The 17,089-nt window shown below is 41.6% G+C and overlaps 1 protein-coding gene across 1 annotated transcript in view; it reads right to left on the bottom strand.

The window, feature by feature from the left end:
* Positions 1-243: 243 nt before the first annotated feature.
* The window catches only part of TAF3 (TATA-box binding protein associated factor 3), a 153,973-nt gene continuing 137,127 nt past the window's right edge, over positions 244-17,089 (bottom strand). Inside the window, exons 5-7 of the mRNA XM_059725760.1 lie at positions 7,253-7,511; positions 3,111-3,217; positions 244-2,392 (exon numbers count right to left, since the gene is read on the bottom strand). Coding sequence (XP_059581743.1) covers positions 2,278-2,392; positions 3,111-3,217; positions 7,253-7,511 — 481 coding nt within the window. The 3' untranslated portion in view covers positions 244-2,277. The remainder of the gene's footprint in view (positions 2,393-3,110; positions 3,218-7,252; positions 7,512-17,089) is intronic.

Here is a 17,089-nt window from a genome sequence, read left to right as displayed (position 1 = left end):
CATGAGCCACACAAGCCTCCTGAAAATGATTCTTTGGTTTTATTACCACATAGATCATTTCTAAAATCATAAACTGGGTTTAGGAAAGCAATCCTGACATAACAATGGACAAATGCATACTAACGTTTCTGAAATGCAGCCGAAATGGGAACTTAGGTACCTCCATTGGTACCTCGAATAATTTAATTGCTTAATCATGGGAAATTCTAATTTACTGAACATTGAGGGAAACTGATAAACAACTTACCAAAAGCCAGTTCTTTATTTTGCAACCAAATCAAAAAGGATCAAAGATGATATTCTGTGTGGGTCTATTACATAGGCAAAACCAGAAAGGATTTAAAAACATCCAGAAATCCAAAATTCAAAATTAAAACCAAGAACTTTCTTGACTAATGTGCTGACTGGTAATTAGTAAGGATAGAATATGAATGAGGTGGCATTGAACAAAGAAGGTAACAGTGCACTTTTAATAAACCAATTTCATCTGTATCTCCACTGCTTTGCAATTTAACAGTCATATCAGCAAAACCTCATTTCCCTAACTAGACATGATGTTTTTAAAACATGACTAACTCATTCTCATTAATATCAATTTAGATGGCATTTAAAAAAATAATTCTTAATATCTGTGCAACAAGTTAAAGGTTTGTAGTCTAAAACACCAGATGCTTATCAATGTACAATCCAAAAGAGAAGCATCCTAAAATTAGATGAGGTTGAAATTCATCCTGTAATTCCTGAAACATAAGGCATAACACTTCAGAATTATTTGTACATTATATTTGATTCACCTCTTAGACACATTGCACTAAAATATCTAATACTGTCACCATTCTGTCATATTTGGGGAGTTTTCCTTCTTTGTTTAAAACTGGGGGTACAACATACATTTCATAGCATACTTTATTTGTCATTACAAGGTAATACTCAAAATGGTATTATATGCTCTAAAGCCTTTACGGAGTGCTACGTGCCCATTCTTGAAACACACAACTGCTTCAAAATAAAATTAGCAGCATCTCCGGCTACAAATTAAAACTTGATTGCTACCATTAAAACTAATGTTAGAGCCCATAGCCTTCAGCCCCAATTCGGAAAGGTACTTAAGCAAGTGTGTAACTGAGCAAAAGAACAGTCCCACAGAAGGCAACAGGATTAGTCACTTCTTAAAAATTACACGTATGCTTAAAAACCTCCTGAATTAAGGCCTTAAGTATGATCTCAGTTGATTTCAATGCGTGTACCACTGGGGAAGCTCCTCCTGGGATGACTATCACAGTCCATTTGCAGCTACAGGAGTAAACATAAAACGTAAGGGATTTTATTAACTGCCAGGATTACACACCTGCAAATTAAAAAAAAAAAAAAAAAAAAAAAGAAAAAGAAAAGGCACCAAACTCAGAACCCTACAAAATAATAATAATAATCATAAAAAGTACTTTATAAATATCAGGTATTTACATGACTGAAAATCTTTTAATGTGAGGTGTTTTTCCGCCTTGATGAAATGTACAAGCAATGTAAAGGTACATGGACAAAGACTAAAAAAAAACAAAAACAAAGTATAAAATATATTACAGGTCCACCAAAAACAATTCACACGGAAGAAAAAAATTGACACAATAGAAACTTTCTTTTAAAAAATAGAAGATATTTCACAAAAGCTCGAACATGTTTATTTTATGTTAGTACTAAAAATCAAGGAAAAAAGCTTCATATATTCTTATCACAAAAATATTTACCAGCCACTTTTTTTTTCCCCATGTTATGATTATCTGGTTATGCAGGAAGAGAGTTGAAAACTGTTTTCAGACTACAGAAATCATTCCAGAAGGTCTCTTTAGTTTACAGTTTGCTGCCATTTACACGGTGATCTCTCCTAACACCCCACTCAGGCTCAGGAGAGAATAAAAACAAATCGAAAAGGAGAGAGCAGATATCTGTATTTACAACATGGATCGCTGCTGCTTCCAATCCTCAAGAGCTGTGTGGGTAACTATTTACCCTTTGTCTCACTCTGTGCAAGTTCCCTTCGGCAGGTGAAAGTCAGCGTCAGAACGGACTAAGATCTAACCCATGGGGGCCCACACGGTTTCAAAAAAAACCTCAACAGTCCTGAATGGACAGTGTATTTTTGTTCCTGATTCACTTGAGAGTCATAATCCATAAAACCTGATGACAGATGATGAGACAGAAGCACACTGAATCCCTCTACAAAGGAGTCAGGGTAGAAGTGCTGAAGTGACCGTATGACTTAAATCCACTGCAACGTCTTCAATGTGCTCTGTGCTTCCGCTTCTTGTGTTTTTTATCTTTCTTTTTGTTGGCACATTTAGAACAGAACCACTGCGTTTCTTCTGGGGGTTCAGTCGTAATTCCAACACAAGGCCTGTGAGTTTGACAAAAAAGCACAAGGTTTCAGTGAGCCAAGGCTACTTTTATTTCAAATCCCTATAAGGCACATTTCTTTAGTTGGGAGACAGAATCTGACTAATATTTTCAGTCAAAATCCATTACTGTAACAACAGCTAGACATTCAAAGTCTCTTGTTTTGAAACAGAAAATATATTAGAAGGCTACTTAGATAACAATGGTATGGCAATAAAACGAGATGTCTCCACTTTGGGGTGTAATAGGCCAGATTCAAGATAACATGTTTGTGGTAAAGCTTATTGTTTTTGCAGGCATTTTACCAGACAGCTATATGAAATGACTCGCTTCTTTATAAGAGCCCAGCCTTCCAAAAGTAGTAATGCTCCCATAACGTGACACATTCTAGCTGCATTCCTCGTGCTCATAATCATATGGTTCTTTCAATATCGCCAGACACACACAGATTCCCTAACAATCTCAAAGCAACGCACTGGTTTTCTCGCACATTTCCCAGTATATTTCCACTAACAAAAAATCCCCAAGCAGGTGTTAACTTAAAATTTACTTTTGCAAACTTCCAAAGTAACAGAGGTAGAAGTGAAATTGTCCAAATGACCAGTGGGAACAAAGGGGAGCTGTTCAAACACTCTGCTTTTTTGTAACTAATACGGTTTTTTTTTAGGACAGCAGCAATCTTGGAAAGAATGATACAAAAGGAGAGGTGAGCAACTTACCAGTGATACCAATCATCACAATCATCACAGCCTATCATTGGACTGCCATCATCTGGTTTGTTACAGCCAGGACAGATCCAGATCTGGTTACCCCATTCATCTCGGATCTGGTGTAAAGAGGAACGAAAATGTTGATTGCTTTTAGTAACCACTGGGTAGCAAAGCTGATTTCTCCTTAAAGTTAGGTTTCCCGTTTACCTGCCAGAGCTATTCACTGCACACACTATTCCTGGATAGGGGCATATAAGAATACCTTAATTGCAAGTGCTTACCATTACCATTCAAATTGATTTGCTGTGCTGGACTTCAAACATTTTTATGCACTGGTCTATAAACAAGTAAAGCCAGTTAAACCACTTGATCCACGAGAATATTCATTCCCTTATAACAATCACCATGATTTAACAACACAGGCCACTAGCTCTGGTATCGTCCCCATCAGAAGGACATTTTTATTCCTTAAATTCTATACTGGTTGGTGACAGAACAAGCAATGGCAGCCTCCTACATAAGATAGCAGCCTCGTGTATGTAATACATACAGTGAAATGTGTATGCACTGCCTTATTACTTATTAGCCAAACCCTTCCATTCAAGTAGCTGATAAGATCAAGGATATAAAAAGTTGTTACTGAGTAACTTTCCATTCCCTTCATGACATTTATGTCACAGGACAATTTACTAAAGTGTAAATGAAATGAGAGAGGCAGATCATTTACAGTATTAAGCAAATGTTTACTAACTCATCATACTCGATGCCTTATGATGGCCTTCTATTATTAATTCCAGCTCGAACCATATTCAAATTTGTAAAATTTCAAGCCTCTCATATAACAAGGCTTTTGTATATTTTGGTAAAATATAAAAATGCACAACATTCCATTCTGTGAAGTACAGTTTATATGGGCAAATACATAAACAGCCGCCCAAAGATTTACACTGATTTTATCACTTAAAAAACAAGGATTGGCAGGATGACTAAGTCTTATTCTAAAGATTGCATGTGTTTGTTTTTCAGCAGTTGCTGGAACACACTGTCACATCCCATGTAGGAGAATCACTTTTTCTTGTTATGCAGAAAGCTTATAAAAATTACATTTAGAGTGAAAAAAGACAATACATACTATTTGGGGGGGGGGGGGGGGGACCTAACTACACACTGGACTATAAATCTCATACCATCTTCCAGGGAAATCAATAAAAATGCTCAAGGGCTGCAGCCAATCTATCGTTCATGACTGACTCCTTTTAAAGTCTTGGGTTTTTTGTCATTCAAAACTAGATGACACAAGGCACAAGAAAATATGAAGCACTAGGCCTGCACTGACAGGGAAATGCACTGGCCAGTGTAACAATTTGGTTTTAATAATCATTTTTATCGATACATCTAATCTTACTTTTGCAAAGTCATTTCCTGTTGGTGCAAAAAAACCATTTGGTCCTGACGTAAAGTGACTACCTGGACTTCAGGATGCTAGGCTCACACAAAGGCATCTCTCTGAAGTAATCAAAGTAGAAAAAAACAACACGCCATACCACTGCTGCAAACAAACAGCAGTACAGCTGTAGGAGTGCCAATTACAGCCAATTATAACCTGCTCGAGCAGCCTGGCTGTTAAAATGCCAAGCAAAACCTGCAGAATGCTTCCAAGATGGGCACTGTTTCTTTGCAGGTGTTCAACTTGGGACATTCCCTGTTTTCATCCGAGGGGCTGGTAGTGCCACCTACAGTTAAGGCAGCCTGACACTTTCTCTTTACAAGCCCCTGGTTTTGGATGATAAGAACTCTTCCAAACTTTAACTGTTCAGGGCAAAATGTTCCATTCTGCTTCAGCTAGATTTTTATTTATTTATTCATTTCGTATAGAAGTTTTAAGGTAACAACAATTGGCACTTTTTGGGAGACGGCTGACTGAGAGGTGCAGACAGGGTGGGGGCAAAGGTCTTGGCTCTGGACTCCCACTGAAGAAGCTAAAAAGAAATATTCAGGAACTACCTATTTACCGAATGAGGCAAAATTTCTGTAGGAAAAAATTGTAAGACCACTGTAAATTAAAGACTGTACACTAATCCTGGCATTTCCTACCTCAACAGCACTTGGCTTTGCAAGCTTCCAGTTCGTGATTTTAATTTGTTGCATATAAATCTTTTAGGCACAATAATGAGAGCAAAGTTACTAACCTCCCATCTTATGATATTGTTACAGAATATCCTTCCTTAGCTGGAGGAAAAAAAAGATGCTTTTGTAGTTAAGACACTGGGTTAGGGTTAATGGTGGATGCACTCTTGTCCTGGCCTTGACACAAACCTCCTGTGTGATTTTGGGTGAGTCATGTCATTGCTTTGTGCCCCAATTACCCAGTTATGCAAAAGTAGTGGTATGATAAGGTTTTCATTTTTCCTTCCCTTGTTTTGTCTTGGCCATTTAGATGATAAATTATTTGTCCTTTGCTATGTGTATGGTCAGGGCTTATACAACGAAGCCTTGACCTCAGTTGGGGTCTCTGGCTAATTTGAAATAGGAAAAAATGGATTGGCTATTAGCAGTGGCCTCCACTCCCCCCATAAGGTAGCAAGACTTTGCATAAAGAAATACTGAGCTTAGAACACAACAAGTTTTCCCCTCTGTAATTAAACTAATGCTATCTGAAAATTGTTTGCTTTTAATGCTTATTGCGAAAATGAGATGTAGTACCAGCCCTCTGCAAGCAGTTCTCTCCTACAGTAAATTTCCTGGGGTACTGCTGTAATACAAGTAAAGTGATGATATATTTATTTTTGTGATAAAAATGGCAATATCATGGTTGGTATCTTCAACCCAAAAAGCTTTACTAAAACTGGTATGCAAATTGAACATGGGGATCCCTTCACCCAGCACTGTAATCAACTCCGGAGTGAAATGTAGCAGCTGGTTTAATAGGGCCTGGGAACATGATACAACAGTTTAAGGCAGGCAGTGAAGAATACAGTTTCCATTAGAAACCACATGGTAAATTTACAGGAGGCATCATTATAAAACAACAGCATTAACTGCAACATTTGGTCGATTTCTCATTTTAAGTGTAGGAAATACTATAATAAAAGCAAGCACCAGGATACTATAAATGGTGAAATGCTTAAAGTGGCACCCATGAAAGATACAGGTGCAAGACACAATTATTCATGTTGGAATATAGCCAAACGAGGGTAACGATTCTACTGGTTTCTGCATAGAGTTGCATCGTGATCTTTAAATAGGGTCACCATATGTCCCAGTTTTGCCAGGACAGTCCTGGGTTTCATAGGCCATCCCGGCATCCTGGCCAGTTAGCTAAAATTGAAGCAAAAGTCCCGGATTGGTGCCACCCCACCCACTCCAGCTTCTCCTGAGCAGCGGCTGGAGGGCAAGCTGGGCTGAGCAGTGCTCCTCCTGCCTGCGGCAGAGATCAGCCAGGCAGGGTGGGCCAGAGAAAGGGTCCAGAGATCAGGTACCCGTGTGGGGCAGGCCAGGATGGCTGCCCACTGCCAGAGGCATTGTGCCCTTCTGCTGTGGCTGCTGCTAAGCCCCGAGCTGCTCATAGCAGCTCCAGGCGGCTGCCGGTGGCAGGGGAGGCATCATGTGGCCACACATCCTGGGTTGGTGGAGCATGGGGGTGCTGCACAATGACCACTCCCAGCTGGGTCCAGCTTCTGTGAATGGAGGATGGAGCCTGGCTGCAGGTCTCCATGATGTCCTGCCCCACCCCACCCCACCATCAGGGTTACTGGGAGCTGTGGGGTTAGAGGGGCAGGGTGTGGTACCCTTCATCCTGGATCCCCTTACCCCATCCTGGATTTCCTTCAAAATAATATGGTCACCCTACCTTTAAAGATCAGACATGCTAACATCTTTAGCTTTTACATCTTTTCTAGAGGAAAACTATTTCCAGCAACACAAGAATCTTAGCCCCAAGCTAAACAGTTGGTGCCATACTTCCTCAGAGGAAGGAGTGCACTGTTCTTGCATTATACAGAGCTCTGTATTGAACATCCAAGTATTAGCCCCACTTGAGTCAGGATGAGATCACAGAAAATGATGAAATGGCTAATTAACAACATGCAGCCAATGCAGTCAACATCTCACCGGCATTATGACATGCGCGGAGATTGGTGTTACACACTTACCACGTAAGTACTGACAGTCTCCGTTACCACGCTCCGAACTGGTGCTTTGGATCCTCCTGCAGCCGAGACAGCAGGAGAAGGGGGTGGTATCAGAGCCGGCTGGACAGCAGGTGGTGGCAGTGGAGGAGGAGCTGGAGCAGGAGGAGGGGTCACATGGACAGGAGCTGGTACCGGAGATGGTGCAGGTGGGGGTGTTTTAGGCCTATTCACGGGAGTAGAGGGTTTAGCCTCCGGAGCTGACACCACTTTGCTGATGACTCTGACAGTCAAAAAAAATGAAAGAATTAATATACAACAGCTGTAAAAAGGCCATTGACTAAATATGAGAAACAATCACGAGGCCAATTCATTTTGCCCTTCAAGATAGTTTTGTCACAGCACTAGGACAGTTTTAAGATCCTGACTTGCGACCACGTTGAAGTAAACCGCCAGTGTAGTGTGAACTCCTCTGCATGTCTCAACTAGACTTGTTCTGTAGCCACGTTCTCCAAGGCTTCAATAAACCACATGCATTTTCCAAATTTTATCATGTTAATAGTCAAGTCTGTGGGAATTATTGCAAAGGAAAGTTTACCAGTTAGGAACAGCAATTTCCATGTTCAAAGTGAGAGATGCCCCAATCCTCCTAAGAATCTCCATTAGTGGTTCTACACGTTTGCTAGTTCAGTACTTCTTTTCTACGATGCTTGTGGAATTTGTGGTGGATTCTATCATGAAAAATAAGTGACATATGCTACATATTCAGCCACTGAAATACTACTTTAGTACCTGAAGTAGACAGCATATAGCTCTAACAAATACACACTGAAGAACAGTCTTGCACAGGCTGAAGAAAACAGTAGATGACCTGATATTTAAGCCATGTACAGGCATTCAGTTTGTCCTGGAAAAGTCTCTGTTCTCCCTGTAGAAACCATGAGCGTACAGATGTTTAGGATTTTTCTCCCTTTTAGCAAAAATGGCTGCTCTAGGAGAAAAATAACCTGAAACAACCAGGGCTAAATCACTCTCAGGAGAGTTACTGCTGGGAGAATGAATGTCTGTACATGTTCCCTATGACAGAACCCACAGCACAGTCTTCCACTCTCTCAGGGGGCTTTGCTTCTGCCACCCTCTGCCTCCCCCAGGGAGACGGCATGTTGCTCACTGGATGCTACTGCTCCAGCCAAGCAGGGAGCATAATACGCTCCCTTCACAATCTACAAATTGAGCTACAAGGAGACACAGACTGACCCTGATCGGTCTGGTCAGCTAATCAGGGCTGCCCTGTGCATTGTTGCCATCTGTCTCCAGGCAGACTGAGGAAGCCTGCAGAGCAGGTTAAGATGTGTGTCTAAGGGCTCCCTGACTATGCAGCACCAGCACTACCAGCTCTCTGCTCTTCAGGGTCTCAGTATTCAAACATCTGTTCGGGCATCTCTGGGTAAGTTTTTCTACCAGAAGAACAAATCTGGGAGAATTCTCTCAGATCACCTGAATGTGTGTATGCAGCCTTATTAGGTAATACTTTATACATATAATGCTATAAGCAAGGCAGTGAATTTAACAGAAAGAGGAGGAATAAGGTCCCTGCTATAAAAATCTTACAATCTAGTTCAGAAGCAGAGGGTTGAGATAATGAAAAGATACTAGTGTACCTAAAATAAGAACAGAAGGATGCTTGTTTTCAGATAGATGCATCTTCTTATATAGTTCCTTTAGCTAAAATGATTTTGCAAGGCTAAGGTGGGAGTGTGGATCAATGGTTGACATGCTGGAAAGGTGTGGGTTCTGAGGACAGATTTAAATAGAAGTGAATACTCCAGATAGTGCAGCAGGATGGGAAGAAAGGTGAAGGAAGCAAAATTTGAGCAAGGAATTGGATAAAGTCAAGGGAAAAGGGATGAAATCTTGGCTCCACTGAAGTTAAGGGGAATTATGCTTCTAACTGCAGGTAAAGCTGTTGTGGTTTACTTTCTACTTGCCACTGTTCAAGAGCATGTCCATGAGCAGCAACCTCGGAGCAGCTGACACATGGCAGAGCCACGTTCCTCTGTACCTTAGATAGTGGCCTCAAGGTCAGACAGAGCTGAACAGAGTCTCCAGCTCAGCCAAGGGAGCTTTTCCCATGCTGATTTCCATATTAGTAAAAAGAAATTATGATAGACCACTACTATGCCTGATTATCAGCACAAACGGAGATAAAAGGGGAGATAATGAGAAAACCTTTTTCTAAGAAATAAGTTGTTAAAAAAATATTTACTATCATGCACTTAACCATTTTCATTAAAAGGGGATAAAGCATTCTTTAATGTCACAAATGATTCCTGTTGACAAGAATGCCCTAAGAGTACACTACAGCTATTCTCTTGCGATAGTCAACATACAGTGTGGCCAGGCAAAATCTGCATCCAGCATGGAATCTAAACTGAATTGCAAGAAAGATTTGAAATTATAAAACATTTAATGCTAAGCTGATATATTAACCTTAAAAAAAATCTAGAGAGCTTCTAGTTGTGAAAGCCTATTTGCACTACTAAACTACAATGCTAACAAACAAGTTATAGAAAAGAATCATAATAAAAAATATAGTTCTGGTAACCAAATCTGTTACTGTCTCCACCTGCTGTGGACTAAAGATGAGAGAGAGAAGAAGAACAACCAAACTGGAGGAACACAAGAAAACTAGCAACAGAGAAAGCTTGAAATGATGTGGGATTGATTTCCAGAGTCAGTAACACTGTTTACAACTTCAACCTCATGACTCTGCATTTCTGCTATAAAAAACCTGACAATAATAAAAATGAGATGAGGGACAGAGGGCAAATCAACACAGAGGGCAAATTATTTGGCACAGAAAAAATATTCTTTGGATAGTTCAAAGAACATCCTTGCTCCTTCCTTTCCCTCTTTTTGTTTATATCTTTTTAAGATTAAACTACAAACCTTCAGGCCACAATCTTTTAAGCACAGCCTAAGAAAATGTGCTAGCCACCGTGATTTTAAACACAACCTTCTGTCTAGTGCAAGTGAAGTCTACTATCTGTTTAAACAAAGGTATTAGCTGGTTATGGTGAATGGTATCTAAAACTGTACTAGCTTTTAATGCCTTTTTCTAGCATAGATAAAGATGGGTCCTGTCCCTTAATGGGGTCTTAGAAGCTACTATAATAAAACTGATGAAAATGCTTCAGCAACTCCAAATGCACGGGCAGGTCAAAACAAACTCTTACTCTGTTCACTAATTACTAGTAGCTGTAGTAGTAACAAGCAGCAGTCAATTTACTGCCACTCGTAGAAGGGAACTTAAAGGTATTAAATAATTTCCTACCTTCAAATATAATTGATTTGATAGCCATCATTCTTACACTGGACTGTGGGTGTGACTGGAACAAGCACCCAGTACAAGGTCGCTTTGTTTATCTTGGCTTTGACACAGTTATCATGAAGGAAAGATCTGCATTTGGAAACACCCTTGGACCTACCAATGTATAAAGCTAATGACATGCTGTGGCAGAAAAGAAAGGAATTGCTCATGCTTATATCACTTGAGAGATGATGGGGTAATTTCAGAGAAGATGGATCCCTTGGTCTCCAGTCTGAAGACGGGGGCTGTATACATGGTAATACGTAGGTGGGGAGAAACTAAAGTAAAACAGTGACCCTGTGACTAATAATTAACGTTACTTCAGACTTGTATAGAACAATAACCACAAACACACTTTATAAATGAGAGCAACAATTGTCAGCCCCATTTTACAGGTGATGAAATTGAATTGGAGAGGCCTAAGATCACGTTGTAAAACAGAGGCAGACACCAAAACCAAACCCTTGCCCTCATAACCAGTTCCTTGCTTAGATGCGCCATCACCCATGAGGCCACAGGAATTTAGAAGCAGGTAATAATTTACTTTAATATGTTTACTACCTATTTTCAAAACGTGCTAATGCGAGACACGGCATGGCACTTGCACAAAAGAGTCGGAAGCTAGATTAAATTACTCTTAGAGACAACCAGAGAAAACCCGAGATCAGGCAGCGAACGAAACGTGTTCAGAACCTTGAGATCAGAGTTACGTTTCTCCGTGGGCTGCTTGCCTACCAACATGTCATCACGATTATTTTCTATATTAAAAAGATAAAAATCAAATATTAACATTTTTATGAAAATGGCTGTTTCAGAATGAAAGGGTGTGAGAAAACCCTTGGACTAGATGTGGTAATGAGAGCCTCCATTCACCGTACAAAGTAAAAACTATAACCACTCCCTTCCCAAAGAAACTGGAATTATTTTATAGGCTTTGTAGTACAGCTGTTATTTTCCCCTCCAACTTTTAAGTATCCTTTGAACTTTTTTTTTTTTCTCTCTTTTTTTTTTTTTTTTTTACAGCAAGATGAAATACATCTCATACAAAATGTCTTAATGCATTTATAAAAAAAATACATGCATTTATAACTAATATCCTAAAGTATGTAAAGATATAGTGGAATCCTTTTATAAAGGAGGATTTGGTCAATTCCACTTTGATCATTACTTTGGACTGATCAATCCGTTCAGATCCACGAAAAAGACCTCCCCAAACATGGGCATGGAAGAAAGTGTTATCTCGCAAGCACAGAGCAACCCATAATTTTTAGTACCAAGGCAGACATCCTTGCAAGCCAGGCAAAAATCCTGGGAAGGCAGGATTTTTAGTACCAGGACAGAACAGCCAAGTTATAATTGGCTCTAACTGGACCAAGCTGTGACCCAGTGCCTCTGGAGCAGAGGGAGACTCAAAGGTATTTCATTTATTTCCTACCTTTGGAAGTAACTGGTCTGATCTCACATTGCCTACTTAGTATAAGCAGAGGGAAAAGACAAGTGTGCCAAAAGCCTTCAGAAAAGTATGATCTGAATCACTAAGTTGAATGTTTATTACTAGAGGTGATGCCACAAAATAATTATACTGAGTTATCATAGGCTAGCCAGGAGTCAGTCTAATGAACCTCATTTTATTGAGGGTAAGGTTCCAAATGAATTCTTCCTCAAAAGCTGGCTAAATTTACTTCCCACTCTCATAAGTGCCTTAGGCATGTAGGAGCCCAGGGTGTTTTTAATTACAGCGGGTCCGAGAGTGCCCGGAGTGCCTCGTGTATCAGTGAATCCATGCTTCAAATGACGGCAAGGACGCTTTATCTAAAGCTCAACGAATGAGCTTTAGTTAATGCCCCCTCTCCTTCTTAAGTACAGGGACACTGATACCCGAGACGTGGAGGCTGGCTGGAGCGCGGTAACTACCACACTCCAGCGGACTCTATTAATAGAGTCCGCTCCAATGTGCTGTAATTTCAGCGCGTTGGAACAGCCTCCGGGCTCATGTACAGGCACCCCTAAAGTGCAGTTAAAGAGGAAAAGTTACTTTAGTTATTGCAGTATAACCAAACCATTCCTTGCACTGATAATTTTTGACAGGTAAGGGAGGAAAATAAACTGTACTGGTAACTATTTTGATATAAAAGCACCAAACCTCTAACTGAAACAGTTACAATGAGAAAACATCAAGTAGGCTGAAGATAAAGTTAAGAATTTCAAAAATGCCAACAGGAATTAGGAACTTAAATGCCACTGATTTTCTAGAAGACTCTGGCTCCTAAAATATTATATTAAGGCCTAATATTAAGGCCCCAGAAGATGTGATTTTTGTAGCAGCAAAACGCTTGTAGTGCTACAAAAGGTAAATTGTTACTGGCGGGCACACGTACGCAGCCCACTGGTTGCTTGGTTGGAGGGTGACGAAGCTGCCCCAAGGGCAGCTCCAGCCATGGGTGACAGGGGGCTGCTCCCCCAGGGGAATCTGCCAGACAGGCTCACTGACCAGCTTGTGAGGGTTTTAAAGTTCCCAGTTCACAAGTAGCGCCAAAGCTGGCTGGAGCCGGTCTCTGGATCCCCACAAGCCCTTTAAAGTTCCTGTGTTTTAATGGGCTGCTTGTGTGCAAGCACCAAGAACCCTTTCAAGTTCCTGGGTTGCAGACAGCCCTGTTGTCCTTGCAGTCAGGCGGCAAAGGCGACAGGGCTCCCTGTGAGCCTCCTGTGGCAGCAGGGGCAGAGTTTTGAGGACTTGAAGGGACTGGCAAGCTTGCACTGCTGGGGAACAAGAGTGAGGGGGCTGCCGGGGAATCCCCTGCAGCAACCGGAGGTGGTGGGGGAGGGGAAGGAGAGGGGCCTGTGGCTCCCAATCAGCCCCTGCCACCACCGCTTGCACAGAGGCAAGAGTGAGAAGGCTCCCAGCAAACTATGGCAGGGTTAGAAGCTCAGGCTAGATATCAGGATGCACTACTTCACAGTCAGGACGGCTAGGATCTGAAACCAACTTCCAAGGTAAGTGGTGCTCGCTTCTACCCTGGGGTCTTCAAAAGGAGGCTGGACAGACACCTTGCTGGAGTCATTTGACCCCAGCATCCTTTCCTGCCCATGGCAGGGGGTCGGACTTGATGATCTGCTCAGGTCCCTTCCGAACCTACCAATTATGAAACTATGAAACTAGGGGATGATCAGGGAGTGCAGACCCCCCTCCCCCCCGATTAGCCCCTGCTGCTGCCTGCAGAGAGCCCCTCACCCCTACTGTCCAGACAGGACTGCCCCGGACTTCTCTGCTGTCTGTCCCCTCCCCACAGGGACTGGGGCTGTTCTTCTGCTCCCTGTCTGCTGCAGCTCTGTCCTCAGTGCCACTCACTATCTGCAAGCTGCCCTGGGTGGCAAGAGCCTGCTGGGCGGTTTCCACCAGCAATGTACCCAGGTCCCAAGTTGCGGCAATGGGGACAGTGCTGCCTGGAAGTCAGCCACGCAGGGTTTCCTGATAGCTCCCCACTGGGCAAGCTGGCAGGGAGCCACCTGCCTCCCCTCCCTCTCTTCCCCTTGGAGGGAGGGAAAGACAGCTGAGCACTATGGGATAGTGAGGGTCTTTAGACATGACCACATGTTATATTTATTCTGGAAAGACAAAGAAGTTGCTGTCTGAAACAGACAACTCTTTGCCGTAGGTTTTGTGGCATGTGAGCAATTTTTCTAGCACGACAAATGGCATGGAGGTGTGGCCAGCTGCTATTTGCAGTGTTAAAACAGCTGATACCGCAGGACAAATATAACATCTGCAGAGACTCCAGGGGAACTTCAGCTTCTAGATGCCTAAGTTACTTCTGTCATTTTGACATTCTGAAAATATTACTATGTGACACCAGGCTTCCTAAGAACCAATGAAGACCAGCTGATACGTTTTCCAAGATGGCCATTTCCCACTATCCACGCAATGCCAGAAAGCACAAAACTCCAGTGGAAGGTGACAGGAACTCTGATGGCAAATGGACTGGCCCTGAAAACCAGACGTCTCACTTTGATATGGCAAATTACCTACAACTTGATTTTCTTTTCCACTAAAAAAATGTACAGAAAAGTCAACAGATAGTGAAATGCTGCCTGTTCTCATGCAACAGAAACAGCAAAACTTGTGCATAAGGGAAAATAAACTTTACCGAGGTTTAATTGTGTACTCTGAAAGCACAACAGCTCCACATTTTTCCTACAACAGTGTAGAAAAAAGCCTGAGCACATCATGCTTACACTTAGAGACTGACTTTTGCACTCTTATATGCAAACGGGCTTGTTATTCTTTAGAAGAACTGCAATCACCCGATGCATTTCAGAAGAGCAGAAAACTATGTTAGAAGATAATATACCCAAGACAATTAGACCAGTCTGTCTGCACGCGCACATGCACATACAGAGATGCCTGAGGTAGAGTCCTCGCTTTAAGAAACAGGCTGCAAAATATATTCCGTTAGCATGGATGCAAAATACTTTGTCACAATATTTACCTTCCTCTATCCTCTCATAAATGTCCTCTCAATGGTACGGACTCACGAGCATACACATGCACACGGTTCTGCCCCCCGATCTCCTCATCTGCACCTTTTCTGTAGCTAATCTCTCCAAATATTACTTCAACCATCCCTGCACTGCCCACTCGCAAGACTGCTTCCCCGACATTGAGCCCAACTCTCCCTGACATCTTACCACGGGTAGTTCAGCACCAGCCAAATCTATATGGGGACGAGAGAGAGTTGCATCATTTGCTCCCAATTTCTTTCCTTGTCCTTCTTTCTCCATAGTCCTCACCACCACCACCCATGTCCCTATTGCTTGGAAATGGCCCATTCTGCAGCACTTTATGCTAGAACCAGCATTTGGATAGTGCCTTATGCATCTCCCAAGGAAGATGCAAAAGTGAACTAGGGCAGCTCTAGAAAGGTCTCCACCTGAATAATAAACACTGTTTTCCCTTTGTTGCTGGCACTGGGCAGTGCATCTCTGCACTGCCCAGTGCAAAACTGAGCCATGGTGTCAGCCCTGAACCAGGGTCTCCTGGCTCAGGAACACACTCCACTACCAGATGAATCACTCATCTAACAGCTGTACTTTGACCATAAGCTCATCAGGGTTGGGACCCACCTTTTTGCTGTGTCACCAGGATGTCTAGTGTACTGGGACCCTGGGACCTGACACTGCCCTCCCAGGAATCAAAATAATACACTGAATATTTGGCTATTTATTTTTCTTTCTTTTTTTTTTTTTTTTTTTTAAGTGACATGTTTTGATCAAGAGATGCATTTAAAGAAGCCAGAAAGAAGTCAGTTCCATTCTGTAGGTTTGAAGAGACTATTTTTAATGAGTAAGCATCTGCTCTCAAACCTGTTGCATACACTTGTTTCAGTTGTTCTACAAAGGGTGGTTGCTCATCCCCATTTCCATATGCAACCTGCAGAAGCTGGTACGTGTCTAAACCTGCCTGGAGTGTGCTTCTCCTGTTAACTGAGATGTACTAGATACATAATTTTTTACTCTTGTACAACAAACAGGAAAATCAAATCATCTCTCAATCAGCTGTTTCGTCTTCTGACTCAGACCTCTTTGTGGATTTGTTTTTGGAGCAATCCACCAAGTGTAGGAGCAAATGAAAATAATTTTGCCTCAGCCTTCTACCTGCCAAGAGCCAAGTGAATAATTAAATGGGGTGGCTTCTATAATTAGAGAAGAGGCTAATACCAAGCCTGAGGTTTGAAATAACTCTCAGGCACGAGGGTGTGTTCTAGATTAGATGTAGAAGCACAGTGGACCCGTAATTTTTTTTCTAAACTCATTTTGGTCATGGAAATCTTACTGCCTTCACGAACAAAGACAATGGCACACAACGGTACATGCATACCCTTCTGAAGCCCCAAGTGCAATTTAAAGGCTGAGGCCACATATATGATCTTTCTCCTGACTGTTCCCTTTAGCCCATGAATCATGCCCAAGACAATGTCTTCAGTAAAGATCATATGTTGTACTTACAGAGACATCCTTCAGCTCTTTTTTTATAATTTAATTTAGGCATTTAAGAAAAGACAAAAAATATATATATATGATGAGCTAGCAAAGCCCTAAAGTTTCACTGGAATTCTTAAATCCGACAGTATCCCTCTGTGTGCTTGGATAGAAGAAACAAGATCATTTTTCACTTCTCTCTTTGCTTTGGTGGTCTACCAACTATATCAAAAATTGATTCAACCAGTATTAAGTTTTCTGTTCTGTAGAAAAAGTTGATGGATTGACGAAGTGTGAGCTCTATTATTACACCGTTAACACTTAGCCTTTCACTGCTAAGTGCTACATTGTAAAATAATTGGGATACCCATTAGTACTGTAATAAACATAGACATTCACTGCCAAGACTCCATTGTTTAATTTTTCCAAACAGTGGTTTACCCTTCTACATTTTTCTCCCTGAAGTATCACTTTTTCCCTCCTATTTAATTCCACAATAAGTTCTCCTCCAGAGC

The sequence above is a fragment of the Alligator mississippiensis genome, chromosome 4 (genome assembly GCF_030867095.1).
Source record: "Alligator mississippiensis isolate rAllMis1 chromosome 4, rAllMis1, whole genome shotgun sequence".
Lineage (NCBI taxonomy): Eukaryota > Metazoa > Chordata > Crocodylia > Alligatoridae > Alligator > Alligator mississippiensis.
This window is presented reverse-complemented; position numbering and strand designations above follow the sequence as displayed.